We start from the raw sequence: 18308 nt of genomic DNA on the forward strand, positions 1-18308 counted from the left end.
CAACATGTCAACGGGTAAAAAAACATTAAAAAGTCCGAGCTGACTTTTATAGTAGAAGAATCAAAGACAGACATTTAAAAGATTGGCTCCAAATACAAATTCCCGAGCACAAATGCTCACACTGTAACAATAAATACTTGTAAACTTAGTAACTAGCAATCTAGGCGTTCTTATAAGCCTGTCTGTACATCCCATGCCAGTGACCCCCACTATCTGCAGAATTACCTGTTCCACCAGTACTGAGGGGAAGTTACATATAAGTTTACCATACTCTAATGGAAACAGGGGGAATTAAAGACTCATCCCGCACCCCCTTATTAAGATGGGAGAATAGAAGAACAAGGGGCCACAATCTCAGGCTAGTTGGGGGAAAAAATCTGAAGCAACAAAATATTACTTTACTGAAGTAGTAGATACTTGGAGCAAACTTTCAGCAGATGTGGTTGGGAAATCTACATGAATTAATTGTATACCTGTTTGGGATAAACATACATCAATCCTATGATAATAAGAAAGGAAATAATATAAGGGCGGGCTAGATGGACCAGGTGGTCTTTTTCTTCCTATGACGTTACCAGATCCTGCTAAATCCATTACAGCAGGCAACCACGTTACGTATTGTTTTCCCTATAGAAAAATCACTTAAAGCAAACATGGTGTTTTCCAGGCATATAATCCCATCAATCAGAGAATGAAGTATGCAACTTTTTTTCTGTCAGATGTGAACTGAATCAGGCTAAAAAATCATCATCTTTAGAGGGGCTCAAACAGGGCCGGCGTCAGCACCCGGCTTACTCGGGCAAGTGTCGGGGCCCCCCGTGCCTCCAAGTGCCCATCCCGGCCGCCGGGTGCTGCGCCTGGCTGTCAAACTGTGAGTGCTCATAAGGAGTCGTCGCCCCCTTCCCCCAGTGCTCTGTCACTTTAAAAGTCCCGCTATTGGCAGCAGACATACCTCAGCGCGGCTACCAATAGCGGGACTTTTAAAATGCCTTGACTGCTGCAGAGAGGACAGGGATGTGGCAGCGCTGCGTGCTGGAGGAGAGAGCTTCCGGTGCAGACAGCAGTGTGTCGCGCTGTCTGCACCAGAACCTCTGAATAGCTGCTGCAGATCAAAGGAGACAGAGACTGCAGGGGAAAGAGGTGAGTAAACGTTTTTATTGTTTTGTCTTACTCAGCAGGGGCCACAGTGGGGGATTATACACAATAGGGATGAATGCTGAATGCTGCATAAGGGAAGGATATACTCTATAAGGAATGCTGGGGGGGGGGGCATACAATACATAGGGGATGCTAGGGGGGGCTATACAATACATGGTGGATGCTGTAGGGGGGGCTATACAATATATGGGGGATGCTGTAGAGTGGGGACTATATAATGTAAGGGAGATTCTGTAGAGGGGGGCTATACAATATATGGGGGATGCTGTAGGGGGGCTATACAATATATGGGGGATGCTGTAGAGAGGGGCTATACAATATATGGGGGATGCTGAAGAAGGGGGAGCTATACTATAGGGGGGATGCTGTGGGGGGGGCTTTACAATATATGGGGGATGTTGTAGAGGGGGGACTATGTAATGTATGGTGGATGCTGTAGAGGGGGGAGCTATACTATAAGGGGGATGCTGTACTATATTGGAACACAGAAGGGGTCTAACTATTATATGGAAGCTCAGAGGGATCTAACTACAATATGGGAGCACACAGGAGTTCAACCTATTAAATAGAAGCACAGAGGGCTGTTATTACTATAATGGGGCACAGATGTGCTGGAGCAAAGAACCTAAACTGTTGCTCTTGCAGATTCTGGAGAGTTGTTGTTCGGGCCGGATGGAAAGAAAAAGAAAAGAGCAACTCCGATCAGAGAAGACATCACCTGTAAGTCACTGGATATAAGTCTAAAACTTTTTTCAAGCATGCAAAAGGGGGCCTAACGACAAGATGGGGGCACACAAAATATTTTGGTCTCTGTAGTACCTACTGTAGCCATGTTATTTGCTTCACAAATGGGGCCCGCTGAGGCTCTGTCGCCCCAGGGCCCACAGAAACCTGGAGCCGGCCCAGGGCTCAAACACCTTTAGGTTATACTCCCACAGCATTTTTTGGCCTTTTTACAGCCGCCTTTTTAGGTGCTTGTTACTCTGGCGCCAAAACACAACCGTAATTTGCATAATACATCCATATTTTGGTGCCAAAATGAAAGCCATCCAAAAAGGCAGCTGTAATCCTGCCACAAAACCCCAAAACGTTGTGGGAACATAGCCTAATTGTGCTTTTAATCTCAGTTTTTCAAAACGTTCATGATATGGTGTTTTTTCAATAAATAATTCAATAAGAGCATATGCATTTGGCACTTTTACTGTAGTTTCTTTCCCCTGATTCTTTAATAGAAATCCTTAAATCATATGAGAAAAGATTCACATGACTTGTAATGGAAAAAAAAACCTCCTATAGTATTAGGGTGGGTTCATACTGAGGAATTCTCGCGGATAATGTCCGCGGAATTCCGCTGTCTGTCCGCGCGCAGTGACATGTCACTTCTTTCGGCGGATAGTGGAATACGCCGGCCCATAGAATGGTGTCTATGGAGCCGGCGGAAAGGCGCACAGCTGTGCGCGTGGATAGCCGACCGAATTCCGCAGAGTTTATCTGCGAGAATTCCCTAGTATGAACCCACCCTAACACAATAAATGGGGAAAAAATGCCAGAAAAATGCCAACATACAATAAAACCTTCTAGCAGTTCTACAACACAACTATTTGTACACACCCTAAGTCTAATAAAATGCAAGCCAAGGACAAATTAGTTATGATTAACAACAGCCAAGAACTAAACAAACAGGTATTACTCTTATGAGCCGAGATATTTTATAGTAAGGGTTTCCAACACTGAGGTCACTTTTTATGTTATTTCTATACAAGAACAAACAACTCAGTGATACTTAGAAGATTCTTGTACACAGAAAAAAAGATACTATCTGCGGTGAGTTTCTTTAAGCTGGTTTCACACACATAGTTTTTACAGAAAATACCACTGTAGTTTTTGATGCAGTTTTTGAGTCAAATCCAGGACTGGATCCATCAGGTCAGGTGGACGCTTCTTTTATATTTCCTATCACTTTTAATCCAACCCTGGCTTTGAAACCACCCTTAGGCCATGTTCATGCAATGTATTTTGTGACTAAACAACATTGGTCGTTTGCAACATCGGCCGTTGTTTAATCACAGCGGTCCATCACATTAACCCCTATGGAATCCCAGCCAGAGAGTATACACATTGTATACACTGTACTTCTGCAGCTGCACAGAAAACTCATGTCTTGTCTGTGCGGTCACTATTTATTGAACAGCTGCCGCACAAAATCGACTGTGAACACAATGTATAGTGCGGCTCGACCCATACTTAACATTATCTGCTGTGGCTGATTGGAGTGCGGGCACACCCGAATGTGCCTGTATTCCAATTAAAAAAAGTGATGTTAACCCGGCCGGGTTAAACATCTTAGACAGCGGCCGTTCTGTGACAAGGCAGTGTCACAGGACGGCTGCTATTTTACCACGTATGAACTTGGCCTTAAAGGGGTTACCCTAGCTTACAAAAACATGGTTGCTTTCTTCCACTCTTGGGTGTGGGTTTTTTGACTCCGTTCCATTGAAGTGAATGCAATCCACATGCAGGGCCTCATTTAGTCCATTTTTAGTGAACCAACACATTTACTAAAGGTGTGCGACACAATTTGTCCACAAACCAGACAAACCTGCGATTTTTGTCCAAAAACCTGCCAAGTGGGCGTGTTGTGGGTGTGTCATGGGTGTGTCCTTTAAAACCCTCCACAACCAAGAGAATTATTAAACAAACCGTCATTTTTTTAAGGGTTTTCTTAAAAAAAAAAAAAAAAGCAAAACAAAAACAGCCACTTCTAGTGTGTCGGGATTATTTTTACTTTTAATTTTGTCTTGTGTAAAACCTTCCAGATTTACATAGGGCATGCACCACATTAATGAATTTGGCGCAAAAAAGCAGACACAAATGACAGCATAACGGCTTATAACTGACACATTGTTAGTAAATAAGGCCCACAATCTGGGACCCCTGATGCTGTTTTTGCAAGAAAGTAGCTGCACTTTTTGTAATCCTCGATAACCCCTTTAAACTACTTAAAAAGGCGAGCTTATGAAAATGCTTTCACCCTATACTGTTCTCACTGCACACTCAGCAAACCCCACCAATAAAAGGTTCAGCGATTTGCTAAATGCATATATATTTTCACTATATGAATCAAAGTCTTAAAGTGAATTAAATGGACATGTTAAATCCTTAATAGAATGTGTTATCTGTGTGAAGTTTTCATGAGAAAGGGTATAAGGGTTTAAAGTACCATATCTACTACTGGCAGAACAAATCTATGTGATATTGCACAGAAGAATCTAACCACAGGCTACAAAATAATGATGAACTTGAAGAGCCCTTTCATCCAATTACACCCAATGGCTGGCACAGAAACCCTCGGGGCATCTTTTTAAATTGGGAACAAAATTATTTTAATTTGACAAGATAACCTAAATTAAATCAAGCATAATATATCACATGGACAGTGAGCTCTGCTCCTAATAGAGGATGGAAATCTCACTATGGTGCGCAACGTAGGTCAATCAGGGACAATCACTGCCAAGGGCATAAGAGAAGATCCCAGTGCTCAGAACCACAGCATTTTGGCTAATAGAAAAAAGGGAAGCCTTTTAGGGCTGCAATCACACCTGTAGTTTTTGTTGCTTCTTTTTGAGCCAAAAAAAAAAATGGATGGATCGAAAAAAGTGATGATGAATATTAGTTTTTATACTAATATTATTCTTTTTGGAAAAAAAGCAAGCCTTCTAATTAAATCTTGAAATTTGTTGCATTATACAAAACCGCATCTTATCCATAGGACATACTTCTTTTTGAGTTCACAAAACCAGCCTCTGTAAATTCAGCCCTGAATGCGAATGAACCACTAGGAATTCCAAAATAAGATTTGTACACAACCTGAATCGGTGTCGCAGAGCAGATTTTATCTGTCCTTTCCTCCGACCACTACGATTTGATTCTGATCTGTTGGGGTTGGGGGGGGGATGAAGGAAAAAAGTTCAAAATGTACAATGGAATGGACTTGGTACTTCGAATTTTATATCTTGTTTGTATTCAAAGGAAAAGGATAAAATATTTTAAAAGGGGAAATTTTATTCTAAAGGAGGCGTGTCACCTAAGGGAGGGCATATCGGTGTACTCCTCCAGTGCACCAAACTAGCACATTTGCATACTTGGGCAGCGGTCAGAGGATAGGACGGCACTGTTAGAATCTGCTCAGCGGCATCGATCAGGCTGTATGGAGATCATATTTTGGAATTCCTAGTGGTACATTTGCTTTCTGACCTTACCATTAGAGATGAGCGAACCTGCCGGATTTCTGGTTCGTACGAACCAGAAATCCGTCAGGTTCGCTCATCTCTACTTACCATATACCATCTGCTCAACTGAACATGCATATGTTCTAAATAGGGGGATCAGACAAACCTGCTGCCATTTATCTATAGTAGAAATATATTATATATATATATATATATATATATATATATATATATATATTAGAATTTTCGTATATTTATTTCCCAGGGAACAAAAGGATTAGCCAGTTAAAACCCAACTGCCCGCCAGTTCTCCTAGCCTTGCAGAGCCCCTTTGTCTATGAATGTTCTTACTTACTTACATTGTGCCCTTTTATGCCTTATACACATGGCCACATCATGTGCATGAAGCCTCTGAGATGAAACACAAAGTCTTACATAACAGAGCCATAGGCGCTTCATGTGCTTATGGCGTTTTCTTGCCGTCTCTATAAATAACATGCGATGGAATATGTTGCATATTTTCTAATGAACCTATGAAAAAACAGATCTCTATGCCTCCATAGGAAATCAAAGGCACGCGAGAAACAGTATAAATGGCTGCCATATTATGAGTGACTCATGTAGACAGTATTTACCTGTCTAACTACATACTATATTGTTGTTTGCACGTTACTAATATTTAATTAGTTGGGGCAACACAATAGCTTTCAATTACCTGGTAACCTGCTACTGTATTATTATTGTATACTTAATCTGACTTGTGGTTTACGATATACTCAACATGCTCCAATGTTGCTCAATAGAACAAAGTCATCATTAGTACTATCTTTAGGCCTATATTGGAAAGATTTGCATCTCCTACTCCGGGTACTGGTAAAACTCCTGTTCAAAACGAGTGAGAACATAGCCTTCTGATGTAAAGCTCATGTGCAGTTTCTAGGACGGGCAGCAGACATCATCCATAACTCCTTACTGGGTAACACAAACACAGACATAATAAACCTGCAAAATGAATAATAATGTGGGAATCTGGTGAAACGAGGTCAGAAATAGTTTCCTGTTTCTCATCAATGTCTGCAAGAATTACCCTTCTGTGTTTATACTGTGCACTAATATTGCTTTTATTGCCCAAATTTAGCTTCCCGACCAATCATTTTGACAAATTGCCAAAATATACAGATGTAGCCAGGGTTAACATGATCCGACGCAATAATTGTGTCAGGGAGGTATGTTAAGTCAATTAGAACGTGGAGTTAAACGCATCATTGTGATCAAGTTAACACAGGCTACATCAGTATGTATACAATGTACACTATATATATATATATATATATATATATATATATACACACACACTCACCGGCCACTTTATTAGGTACACCATGCTAGTAACGGGTTGGACCCCCTTTTGCCTTCAGAACTTCCTCAATTCTTCGTGGCATAGATTCAACAAGGTGCTGGAAGCATTCCTCTGAGATTTTGGTCCATATTGACATGATGGCATCACACAGTTGCCGCAGATTTGTCGGCTGCACATCCATGATGCGAATCTCCCGTTCCACCACATCCCAAAGATGCTCTATTGGATTGAGATCTGGTGACTGTGGAGGCCATTCGAGTACAGTGAACTCATTGTCATGTTCAAGCAGAAATTGAGACTCATCAGACCAGGCAACGTTTTTCCAATCTTCTACTGTCCAATTTGGATGAGCTTGTGCAAATTGTAGCCTCAGTTTCCTGTTCTTAGCTGAAAGGAGTGGCACCCGGTGTGGTCTTCTGCTGCTGTAGCCCATCTGCCTCAAAGTTCGAGGTACTGTGCGTTCAGAGATGCTCTTCTGCCTACCTTGGTTGTAACGGTTGGCTGTTGCCTTTCTATCAGCTCGAACCAGTCTGCCCATTCTCCTCTGACCTCTGGCATCAACAAGGCATTTCCGCCCACAGAACTGCTGCTCACTGGATGTTTTTTCTTTTTCGGACCATTCTCTGTAAACCCTAGAGATGGTTGTGCGTGAAAATCCCAGTAGATCAGCAGTTTCTGAAATACTCAGACCAGCCCTTCTGGCACCAACAACCATGCCACGTTCAAAGGCCCTCAAATCACCTTTCTTCCCCATACTGATGCTCGGTTTGAACTGCAGAAGATTGTCTTGACCATGTCAACATGCCTAAATGCACTGAGTTGCCGCCATGTGATTGGCTGGTTAGAAATTAAGTGGTAACGTGCAGTTGGACAGGTGTACCTAATAAAGTGGCCGGTGAGTGTATATATATACTGCATACATACAGAAATATGTAAAACTCTATAAAACCACTAAAATATGACATCAGTTCGGATTACTTTACCTGAGCACCTGACTCCCTGAGCGATGAGACCCCACATGAAATTGGCACAGTATTCACACCAGTGTGGACCTCGAAATGTGTGCACCTGTAAAGAAAACAAAACCGTGGTTATAGAGAGGTAGGGAGGAGGTAATGTATTCTTATACCTCTACTTGATTAACCAAAATCATAAACAGATAGAAAGAAGTGGGAAGCCGTGCGACACCATACATTGGGAGAACTTATGTGAGCCTGATTATAATACCTATCAATGTTGTTACAGTATTGCACAGATTCTGGTATACAGCTGTCTGTTACTGGAGTCAATTTTATTTAGCCGAAAGGAATGGTCCAAAGAAATGGCTTCTAATAATTCTAAACTTAGAATTATGCAGAAAGTCAGTAATAGTGAATATATGCCAAGTAGAGATGAGCAAACCTCGAGCATGCTCGAGTCGATCCGAACCCGAACTTTCGGCATTTGATTAGCGGTGGCTGCTGAAGTTGGATAAAGCCCTAAGGCTATGTGGAAATCATGGATATAGTCATTGGCTGTATCCATGTTTTCCAGACAACCTTAGAGCTTTATCCAAGTTCAGCAGCCCCCACTAATCAAATGCCGATCGTTCGGGTTCGGATCGACTCGAACTCGAACCCGGTTTGCTCATCTCTAATGCCAAGGTATGTCATTGTGCCATGCTATGAGCAGGAAATAGTTGCAAAATGTCAGGTGACAGCTTTCTGAATGTCACACTATCACAGATTAATGCCAGTGTTAACGCCAGCAGTGCCACCAGACCCAAGAACATAGTACAAAGATTGTCACTTTACAATGGGGTTCTGTTTTGAGGGTGTTTGTACACACTAAAGAACTTCCTTTAAGGGTATGTTCACACTGAGCAAATACAGCAGAATCCCGCTGTGCTTAGTGTCCTCCAGTGAATGAATGGGAGGGCGCGCGCGTCCGCTTCCTCCCCTCTCTGCTCAAAGAAGTGACATGTCACTTTTCTGAGCAGAGAGCCGCGGCAGAGGAGGAGCACACACTCTCCCATAGATGGGCAATGACACACTAAGGCCAGCGGAATTCTGTGGCGGAACTTTCCGCCTATGTGTAACAATTTAATACTATGTGGACATGGCCTAAAGCAGCGACAAATTACTTCCAATCCTATGAGATGATATTAGGCATTAAACAATTACACGCTCTCTATCTGAAGCCAAATATTCACTACTGATAAATTCCTGGTGTCTCTAAATACACTAGTTTATTGGAGTGAGACATCCAAACCTGATCAAACCAGTTAATTCTCATGCACCATATTACAGAGGATGAATCGCCATACCATGCTCCAAGCTATATGTATTAAACTATACTTCATACATACAACATGCAGTGGAACATATAGTTGGTAAGGTAAGGCAAAAAATCCTTATGAGGAAGATGCAAATTGCCCCATACTATTAGGAAATTCCTTCTGTGTCCATCTCCATGAATCTAGTACCCCCTAACTTGTTATATTTCTCAATAAAAACATCCAGACCCTTCTTGATCATCTTAGAGTTGATCTGATGGCAATGTACAGTACATATTTGTGAATGCATATGAATGGCCACAGAGATCTTTGTAGTGATATTTTTACACCTAGGTCTGTAACCATGACAAGGGGACATCCTCTACAGCTAAAAGAAAGAAGGTTTCACCATCAGCACAGACGCGGGTTCTTTACTGTTAGAGCAGTGAGACTATGGAACTCTCAGCCACATGGTGTTGTCATCGCTGATTCATTAAAAAAGAAGTATGGCGATTCAAAAAAAAACTCCCCTCTCTCTGTCCCACTGCAGCACTGGATTGGTGCTTCAGGACCCCTGCCTGGCCCCTCGATCTCCTTCACAGCTGACAACATGACCTGGTTGATGGACTTCTCACTTAGCCAGTCAGTGACTGGTGCATGACACTGCTGCAGTCACAGATTGGCTGATGGGGCAATGCATCGGCCGGGACGTCATCAGAACTGGGGGGAAGATGCCTTCCAGCAAGGGTCCTGGAGCCTGTGACATGGCGCTTCGCAGGCACTGGGAGAGGTAAGCAATGATTGTTAATTGTGTTCCCCCCTGCCGGTTGTAAAATTTTTCTAATCGCTGGACTTCTTCTTTAAATAAGTTCAAGGAAGGTCTTGAGGCTTGTTTTAAAAAATATAATATTATAACATATGAACACTAGATTTTACATGTGATACGACATTGATTCAGGGATTTATTCTGATATATTTGGAGTTGGGAAGTAATTTTTCTTCCTGTGATGGGGAAATTGGCATCTGCCTCATGAGGGGTTTTGCCTTCCCCTGGATCATCACAGTAGGGTTATAGGTTAAACCTTATTGACTATGTAACTATGTAAAAATGCATCAACCATCACGACATTGTAAAACAGAAAGTTCCATCTGAACAAAAGGTAAAAGTACTAGATGAGGTGCAAAACAGTCAATATGTCATCAAACATTTACATAAACTTTATTACATTTGCTACAAACAATTAAAAACATTTAAAAAGCAACCAAAAATGTTATACATATATGCTGGTGGGTCCCTATGATAAATGGACCACTACCACAAACAGAAAGTTTCAGTCTCACTGCTCTTACAGTAAAGAATCCACAGCTACAATAATACTACAATAAATTCAAAATTTTACATAATCCAACAGAGAAAAAACTTCAGTGTGAAGCCAAAGGTGTACAGACAGCAGAGTGCAGTAGAGGTCTTATGCACTAGCTGGTGCTCTACAAAATTTCTCTGCAAAAAGAGCCAAAATACATCTATGCCCATGATGCTAAATTGTATCCATCTCATGTCAGACATGTCAGACTATACTTTTATGATGGGAACATTTTCCATTCTAAGGGAACAGGGCAGTGTATATTTGTACATTTTGGGAAAACATTAATTATTCTCTATTGAGTGTTTTTCCTTGCATGAGTCATACGCTGTATTTTTATTCATGGTTCATATGAATTCTGTTCTATTTTAATATCCTCCATTATTCGTGAGAAAGTCAACATTTTGAAGTCCCTGTTTTTATGTCTTGCAAAGTACACCATCAGTTAGCGCTAGAACTTACAATTAATGCACGCAATACGTAAGAGATGAAAAGTGCCTTGGAAACACATAATTTTCTAGGCCATATTTTGGGAGCCTACGTACGTCAGATGAGAAACGGTGCCCAGATAATCATGACTTTAAAAAACAGATCTAGGCACAACATGCAATAAAATCCAATGACTAAATGCACATTTATGTAGCTTCAGCAGCTTCGTGTCCCAGTTACTAAACATACACTTATGTGGCCGACATCAAAGATAATTGGAGTGCTCCAGCTGAAACATTACAGAATATGATGATTATGGGTTTATTCGTGTGGCACAAGATATACTGTAGCTTCACATAACTGCTTCATACAAGTCAAGCATATAGAAACAGTGCCTGAATAGTATAAGAGAGCAAGAAAAAAAGACTCTAGAACAAGTCTGGCAGAATTGTGTTTATTCTACGCACAAAGAGGGAATTCCTTCATACAGGTGAGATAAGGAACTGAGATTGCACAAGTACATCTGAAGTACAGTACAAATATACGTGCACAGGATCACCTTTGGTGAAATTATACAAGTGTATTCAAGAATCACATAAAGACCAATTCATTGATATAACATAAAATATAAAGCACAATAGCTTATATTATCAGCAGAAAAGGCCTAATAATGCATTAAAGGGAAACTATCAGCAGGTTCGTACATATGAACCCACTGATATGTACCTGTGGCGGCAGAGCTGCAAACTTCGGCACTGGTATTCTTAGTTCCCTCTGTGGTACCATTTTTGTGTAGTTAGATCCAAAGCCAATATGTAAATATGTAATATGTATGGTTCATTGGGGGCGTTCCTTAACCCCTCAGTGCACTGTCCCACCCACCCGCTAGCTCGTATGTCCCCTCCTTCTTATGCATATTCACGATCTCTCATTTAGTGCAGTTCAGTAAAAAAGAGCTTAAAAAAAATAACCAAATGGCTAATGTAACATTTTACCCTAGTATTGTGGCTCACACACTCCCTATAAGTTTGTTGTTTCCCTTGTAGCTCTACAGTCTATTACCGTATACAGCTGTGATGGTAAAATAGTGCCTCTTCTGGCCACAGAACTGGTTTGGTAAGGCTACTTACTGTATGACCTGACTATGCATAAGGAAATGCCTTGACCTTACTGACAGATAGGACAATGAATATTCTTTTATAGAAGTTGTATATCCAATTGTCTTATTGACAGGAAAAGTTACTAATACAGGTAAGGTAAAGAGAGTGCTTCATTTCACTAATACTACAGCAGAACTTAAATAGTAATTGGCTAATTCATCCGTGCTGCCCTTGCTGGTATTCTGTCGTATATAAATATTAAAGTATACTTACCTCTCCAGGCCCACCAGTGTCCCCCTGTCTGTTCCCTGCTCACCATAGCCGCTGGCACTTCTGAGGCCGTCTCTGTAGTGACAAGCCGCTCAGTCAATCATCAACCAAGACTGGGCAGTGCTGTGGCCGGTGTTTTGCTGATTGGCTTGTCAGTGGTGCTTGTGGTGAGTGGGGAACAGGAAGGAGGACACCGGTGAGCGTGCAGAGGTAAGTGTATATGTTTATTATTTTCTTCATATGTTCATTAGCCGGTGACCTTGTACCTCCTATGACATGGAGCGATGCCCAGCTGACAGCCAATGATTTTTAAACTAGCTGAAAGACAACAAATAGCCAATGATTGGCTCCTCGGCTGATCATTGTCTTTATTACATGGGACGATATCTGCCAGATTCGTCTAGACTAGGGATGAGCGAACCGAACCGTTACGAACCAGTTTAGTTACAAACTTTGGGAAAAGTTTGTTACGAATCTGATAAAAATAACAACGGAGACGCAAAATTGTACTTTTGTCACAGAATAGACCGGGATAGACAAGGGATTATTACTCCTATAATCTCTTGTATCCTGGTTTTCTGTGAATATCAAGATGTGTGACGTCACCCCTGTTAGGGTGAGACCTTAAATTAGTCTCCTCAGATATACCTGGGTGCTGCCTAATCAAAAATGTAATGTGACAGCTGTCTGTGAGTATTAACCAAGACACATGAAAGAAACTTCAGTGTTCAAGCTTATCGAATTTATTAAGGGAAAATCAGTTCATATAATTACAATATAGTATCAACAAATAGAAGAACCCTGTTTAGCCGCAACAACAAAAAGTTTTTTAAAAAAAAGTCCCATCACTGTCTGAGAAACAAAAAAAGTCCAAAAAAAAGTCCCATCGCCTGTCCCATCACTGCACAGTTGTGTAGAAAAATGTTGGCGACTCATTGGGTATCTTGGTGTCCAAGACCGTGCACCCCAGTGCTGATGTCTGGTCCTTTAATTATGGCCAAGGGCAGTGCATGTCTGTTACTGCCTATTGGGCCAACATTCCCCCAGAAGACCACCAGAAAGTTAGCCCATTCTTGCCACTTGTCATCTCACTTTAGGGGGCCAGTTCTGCACAAGTTCTGCCTCCACCAGCTTGCAACCATCCACCACTTTGACTGCAGGCCAACTTGCCCTGGTGTCTTACCATCGATGTCAGGCCCGGTGCTCTCAAGCTGTACTCCATTTTGTGAGCCTGGGTGAACGAAGCCACAGTGGGCAGGAGCTCCTCCTGACCATCAGGTAGGAGAAGGAGATATATGTTGTGGAATAGGCCCAGTAAACGAGCGCCGATCTAGCAGATCGGCGCTCGTTTAAATCGTTGATCAGGCCCCCATCGGCCTGAGGAATAGGACCCTAAAGAAATGATAGGTACACTTTTAAGGGATTATCCAGCATTACAAAAACATGGCTACTTTTTCCAGAGACAGCACCACTCTTGTCTCCAGTTTAAGTGTAGGTTTTGCTACTCAGTTCCATTGAAGTGAATGGAGCTTAATTGCAACCCACCTATGAACTGGAAACAAGAGTGGTGTCTCTGGAAGAAAGTGGCCATGTTTTTTGTAGCGATGGATAACCCCTTTAAGCATGTAGTTGGCCTAACAAAGCAGACCTTGTCTCCTGCATAGGTGTCTATATACATAGGACAGATATTCTTGCTCCCATGCTTATCTCTGGAGGTCTCTTTTTGTATACTGCCAAATTCCAGAGATGAGATCTGTCACCTGATTTAATTTTTTTTATTTGCCAAGTATACGACTTGGATTATAAATAATTATAAATTAGTAATTCCATTATAGGGATTCCAAAGAAGAAGTCCATGCCACTCAACTCACTCAGAATAAAGGGTCTGTGCCCTGAAACAGGTTACATGGGCACAGCGGTTTATCCTATGTCTAGTACAGAAAGTTTATGGGAGTGAGCTACTGTTTTAAAGGCAAAGCTTTGTGTTCTAATGGTAGTTAAAGGGTACTTAAAGAGTCATTAGTAGGGTAGTTAAAGTTAAAGTAAAATGTTTTCAAATCAGCTGTCAGAAAGTTATACAGATTTGTAAATTACTTCTAATTAAAAACTCAAGTCTTTCAGTACTTATCAGCTGCTGTATGTCCTGCAGGAAGTGTTGTATTATTTCCAGTCTGACACAGTGCTCTCTGCTGCTACCTCTGTCTGTGACAAGAACCGTCCAAAGCAGTAGAAAATCCCTATAGAAAACCTCGAATGCTCTGGACAGCTCCTGTCACAGACAGAGGTGGCAGCAGAGATCACTGTGTCAGACTGGAGTAAATACACCCCTACCTGCAGAACATACAGCAGCTGATAACTACCTAACGGCTTATGGTTTTTTTTTAGTTGAAATCATTTACATTTTTTTTCCTCCGGAGTACCCCTTTGACATATAATTTTATAGTGTTTTACAGGCTTTTCAAATACTTGAATGTAGCTTCCTATTAAATACTTCTTACCATTATATCATTTTTAGATATAACCATATACTCTAACCCCTAAGTAGCATATTACATAATTACCTTTTAAACAAACAAAAGTACCAGCACAGGGTTAAATGCTCCATCATTATCAAACCCCAATAGAATTTAAACAAATGTGTTATTCGATTCCAACGGACCAAAACTGGGTAACGGCAAATGCACCTTTGTTCACAGACTGACTTTCACTGGGATTCTTTCAAGTGCCCAGAAAAAAAAAAATGTTTTCATTCTGGCTGAGAAAGCCAATTTGCATTCTGCAGAGTTAAAAACTGCATATTTTCCCAGGATCTCACACACATACTTCTACAGACTTCCGACCTCTTTTCCCAGAAGAACCACATGAGTCAAAGGATTTTTGTAAATTCTGATTTACCAAGTTTGGCCGCATACAATAACATCTATTCAGCATTTGGACAGATGGCATGTTTTACTGTAATAGTTGTGGGGCCACAAGGGATCTTCATATGGGGCTGGCAAATAGCTGTAGTTATAAAACAAGATGTTACTTAAGAGCTCCCTCTACCTAATGCTAACCACCTCTTACTCTGCACATTTGCCGGCGCTAATCCTTTTGATGAGCTGAAACAGTAAATTATCATTTACTGCTTTTAGGCTAATTGTCCTAAGATGCGGTGTTGGATAGACTAGATGATAGATGAGGTTTTTCTATCCTGAGGCGCTGATTTATATTCAGAGTTGTATTATTAAAAATACAATTTGTCTTTTTCAAGGATTTTGCATAAATTCAAAAAGAACAAAAAATAAAAAATAAAAAATTCAACCAATTATCATAAAAAAGTAAAAAAAAAAAAAAATACTAACAGTCACTAGAATTGGTTCCGCCAAATCTTCTTTCGCATAAGACAGAAATGTTCATCTTAGGAAAAAAAAAATTTGGGGTGGTGGGAATATACTACTTTTCTCGTGCTATAAGCTAGGTTCACAAAAAACGGCTGTTTTAGATTTAGATTTAACTGACTGCAATGGCAATGCATTGAAGTCAATGGGAGCGGACGTCCAATGCACACAATGCATTTAAAAAAATGTACGTTTTTTACCGCATTGTTTTTAAAAAATATAAAAACGGACGTTTTTTTTTACGTTGTGTGAACCTAGCCATATACTGATGTTTCGACCAGTTTTCCTATAGTCAAAAGTGGTAGCATTTTAGAAAAAGGAATGGAAAATTGAGTTTTGCGGCAGCACCGAGCAGTAGAGGTCACATTCCTTCATCTTCAGTCTAGAGATCACATTTTTCAACTTAATCACCACATAGTTGAGTCATTATACAGGGCTAGGATTACACAAGATGCCCCTAGACACGTGCCTAAAGTCCCTCAAAGAACAGCCTACAGTTAACCCTTTGAGTACAGTCACAACTTTTTAATTTTTCTATTCCCCATTTAAATAATTATCCTGGATTAAACATGAACATGAAGCATCAGGCACTGCACATTGTCAAGAAGAGACTGTTATGAACATTTGCAAGGTAAAGGAGTACTCCGGTGAGAAAAAAAGTTTTCAGAACAACAGGTGCTGAAGTTATACAGATTTGTAAAGTATTTCTATTTAAAAACTCAAGTTTTCCAGTATTTATTATCCGGATGCCCTGCAGAAAGTGGTGTATTCTTTCCAGTCTGACACAGTGCTCTCTGCTGCCACCTCTGTCTGTGATAGGAACTGTCCAGAGCAGGAGGGGATTTGATACTGCTCTGGACAGTTCCTTTAACAAACATAGGTGGCAGCAGAGAGCACTGTGTCAGACTGGAAAGAATACACCACTTACAAGAATACACCAAGTAGTTTACAAATTTGTATAACTTTCAGAGACAAGTTATTTGAAAAAAAAAATCATCTTTCTCCAGAGTACCCCTTTAATGATAGATTTGTGGATTTGCTGTGGATCTAATGAAGTCAATGGGTAGCACATTGGTGGCAGATTTCCCACACATACTGTATATTCAATGCATGAAATGCACTTTTAGGGTCACAGAACGGCCGGTGTCAGAGAAGATCTTCACTTCTGCTGAATTCGGATGTGGGCGCATCAGTGTACATCCGCATCCAGATTCCCCTCTGCACACAATGGAGCGTGCGGCTGGAGCCACACACTCCATTGTGTGATCTGACAGGTTCTCTGCGGCCGCTATTCAATGAATAGGTCACTAGCAATCCTGGCCGGAGTGTATACTATGGGGGAGATTCATCAAACAAGGTGTAAAGTGAGACTTGCTCAGTTGCCCCTAGCAACCAATCAGATTCCACCTTTCATTCTTCACAGACTCTTTGGAAAATGAAAGGTGGAATCTGATTGGTTGCTAGGGGCAACTGAGCCGGTTTCAATTTACACCATGTTTGATAAATTTCCCCCTATGTGTATATATTTTGGACAGGATTCCCTCTAGCTGCAGCACAATGTAAGTGAAGTATTAATCACGGCCGTGTTACAAACCGGCAACAAAGGCCATGATTAATGCTTTACTTGCAATGTGTGGACATACCCTAAATCTATATCTATGCGGGAAAGTGAAAGATCAGAAAAATGCAGCTAACATTTCTGTAGACATATGTAACAATAGACTGGAGGACACCATATTGACTATAGGAGAGTTTTCCAGTCATGTTTTTGTGGGATCTGAACTCTGACCATCACCTATTAAGAATGCCCTGACCCCATCTTATATCCTGGTGTCACTTTTCACTGTAATAAAGACTGCTGCAAAGTGATCTGTACATTAAAAGTAAGTGTCAGCTTATCATTAGGCTTAATGGCCAGACTGAAAACCAGGGTTATATTATGAAAATGAGACAAACAAGAAAAAGGGGGCAGAGCGCCTTATAGGGTGACACAATCTCAATGTTTGATGGCCCAACAATCCATTATATATCTGCTAACCTGGTTAGGTTGTGCCAAGTCACAACCAACTATAAAGATATTGACAGTGTATTGTCATACAAGATAGTCACAGCAGGAAGTAAGCCTTAGTCCTCATCATTTTTTGCGGTCTGAGGAAGGGACACCAGAGGTCCCGAAATTCATTTTTTTGCTGAATTTCCTGAAATGCGTTTTTTTTGCTGAATAAATTTGTTAAATATACGGTCTGCGCGGAAAGTAACTTTTTGCTGCTTTAGAAATTCTAAGGTTTTATTATGATACAGACAGTAAAATACAAAAATCACTTAACAAGTATGTTTAAAGTGTCACTGTCATTTCCCAAAACTTCTGACAAGTCATAGTGAGCCAAAAGAAGACCGTGCTAACTGCGGTCCTCTCCCGGCTTTGTTTCACATGATCAGTCGGACTTATGGAGCCTGACTGATCAGTGACACAGTGGCAGGAGACGACTGCCCTTAGGGTGCCTTCACACCTACCGGATCCACAGCGGATCTCACTTCTGCGGATTCGAAGCGAGAACCGCTGCGGATCCAGTATCAATTCACCCCTATGATAGCACATATTCGCAGCGGGATTGACATCCCGCTGTGAATGTGCTTTAACTCCCTGGTGCCCGCAGCCCCGCCATCGCATCCCCCATCCCCGGCGGCGGCACATCCCCCCCATCCCGGCCACATCCCCCCATCAGCCCATCTCTGGCCCGCCGCCACGAGCACACTTTACCTG

At 41.3% G+C, this 18308-nt stretch overlaps 1 protein-coding gene and 1 long non-coding RNA gene across 6 annotated transcripts in view; one reads left to right on the forward strand and one right to left on the reverse strand.

Moving 5' to 3' along the window:
- LOC138783700 (uncharacterized) overlaps window positions 1-18308 on the forward strand; it is a 106559-nt gene that overhangs the window by 63029 nt on the left and 25222 nt on the right. The gene's annotated exons all lie outside the window — the stretch shown is intronic.
- CHN2 (chimerin 2) overlaps window positions 1-18308 on the reverse strand; it is a 286428-nt gene that overhangs the window by 25893 nt on the left and 242227 nt on the right. For all 5 annotated transcript variants that reach the window (XM_069958724.1, XM_069958727.1, XM_069958725.1 and 2 more), the window contains one exon: window positions 7731-7815. In XM_069958724.1, coding sequence (XP_069814825.1) covers window positions 7731-7815 — 85 coding nt within the window. The remainder of the gene's footprint in view (window positions 1-7730; window positions 7816-18308) is intronic.

The sequence above is a fragment of the Dendropsophus ebraccatus genome, chromosome 2 (genome assembly GCF_027789765.1).
Source record: "Dendropsophus ebraccatus isolate aDenEbr1 chromosome 2, aDenEbr1.pat, whole genome shotgun sequence".
NCBI classification, from domain to species: domain Eukaryota; kingdom Metazoa; phylum Chordata; class Amphibia; order Anura; family Hylidae; genus Dendropsophus; species Dendropsophus ebraccatus.